Source organism: Trichechus manatus, unplaced genomic scaffold (genome assembly GCF_000243295.1).
Source record: "Trichechus manatus latirostris isolate Lorelei unplaced genomic scaffold, TriManLat1.0 scaffold00072, whole genome shotgun sequence".
Lineage (NCBI taxonomy): Eukaryota > Metazoa > Chordata > Mammalia > Sirenia > Trichechidae > Trichechus > Trichechus manatus.
Window position 1 is genome coordinate 1242401 of NW_004444008.1, and position 1700 is coordinate 1244100.

General features: G+C 44.9%; 1 protein-coding gene across 1 annotated transcript in view; it reads right to left on the reverse strand.

Moving 5' to 3' along the window:
- Positions 1–1700, reverse strand: part of CCT5 (chaperonin containing TCP1 subunit 5) — a 17148-nt gene that overhangs the window by 8191 nt on the left and 7257 nt on the right. Inside the window, exons 2-3 of the mRNA XM_023734815.1 lie at positions 1241–1301; positions 222–386 (exon numbers count right to left, since the gene is read on the reverse strand). Coding sequence (XP_023590583.1) covers positions 222–386; positions 1241–1301 — 226 coding nt within the window. The remainder of the gene's footprint in view (positions 1–221; positions 387–1240; positions 1302–1700) is intronic.

Here is a 1700-nt window from a genome sequence, read left to right on the forward strand (position 1 = left end):
AAAAAAAAAAACCCAGCATCCAAGCAAACACCCCCTAGCTCAGCTGCTTTAATCCAGAGCAGCTCCCCAGCTGCCCTCCACCCGTCCCACCTGTCTTCTAGCGTGGTCTTTGGTTTGCATTTGTCTGAGCGTCAACCCACGATGGGATTCAGGGCGACCTTCCTGGCAGCCATGTTAGCCCGGTGTTTTACACAAGGAAGGACGACTCGGCCTGTTCTTACCAACCACTCCTGTGGTTCCATCCCCAATTTCATCATCCTGTGATTTGGAGAGTTCCACCATCAGCTTGGCAATCTGGTGATCGACATCCATCATGCTCAGAATGGTGGCCCCGTCATTAGTCACCGTCACATCGCCGTCCTTATCCACCATCATCTTGTCAAGCCCTGAAAACCACAATGTTCAGAGTGCCTCTCGGGGGAAAAGCAACATCTACCAAGAACTATAAAAAACAACCATTTAGACCTCCTGACTCAGTTCCTATTGACGGAATTTATTGTAAGTAAATAATGAAGTATAAAGAGTATCTGCGTGAAAATGGTTTCAGACTGCTTACTGTAACATTAGAAACAACCTAAATGTCTAAAAAAAAAAAAACGGCAAAAAAATCATGAGGCACCACTAAATGTAGTACAGGCAGTCCCCAGGTCACCAACGTCTGACTCACGCACAGCCCGCAGTTAGAAACCCACCCCGTAAAGCCTGTCGTATTAAACACTCCAGGCACACGCTGACAGGTCGTGATAAGAAACAGCTGCTACTGTGCGACACGCGTCAAAACGTTATTACCCTACTGTCGTGTTAAAGACGTTTTAGTGTATCTGGAAGCGCTTCTTTAATGTTTTTAATGCGCTATACACTATACACGCTAAGACAAACCTTCGACTAACGGATGCTAGATAAGAACTCTACCTAAATGTTCTGAATTACGCGCAAATTCAACTTGAAAACAGACCTCGGAACGGAACTCGCCTGTAATCCAGGGACTGCCTGTATATTAAGAACTAAGGTGATAGCTATAATTCAGAAAATGCTAATAAAATGATGTTGAGGGAGGAAACAAGTGATCCAAATTATAAACACATTATAACTGTACAACGCTATTATGTGTTTTGGTCTAGAACACACCAAACCAAACCAAAGGGCTATGTGAGGGCAGAAGGATGGCCCCAACTCTCCGTAACGAAGCTGCACTAATTATGATTTAAAATCTCTCTGTTAAAGAATGTTAGACTCTTACCATTTGGTCCAAGGGATGTTCTCATTGTATTTGCTACAGCCTTTGCCGCCATTATATGAGACTAAGGAAGAGAAGCAGGAAAAACAAGTCTGTAGTTACACTGAATTTCAACAGCAGAAATACACAGCTGATGGTTGTTAAAAATCTTGACAGTTTCTATATGCTACAAGCTCCTATATTCCAGAGGCAAGCAGACAAATCAAAGTGTGATGATAATATTTACAACCACTAGTGTTAACACGCAACTCTTACGCAAGAGAACCACAGCAGAGCCTCTGTGTCATCTCAACACAGGTTTACCAGGTGGGGACACTGACAGTCCGGCCCGAGAGCCCTCACAGGACCCTTCTGCAATGCTAACACCCCGTGGAGGGCCCAACCACAAACACACGATGTCACCTACGGTTCCCGCACCGCTCCTCTTCCTTCTAATGGTGGCGCCAACAACTAAGCCCTTGCT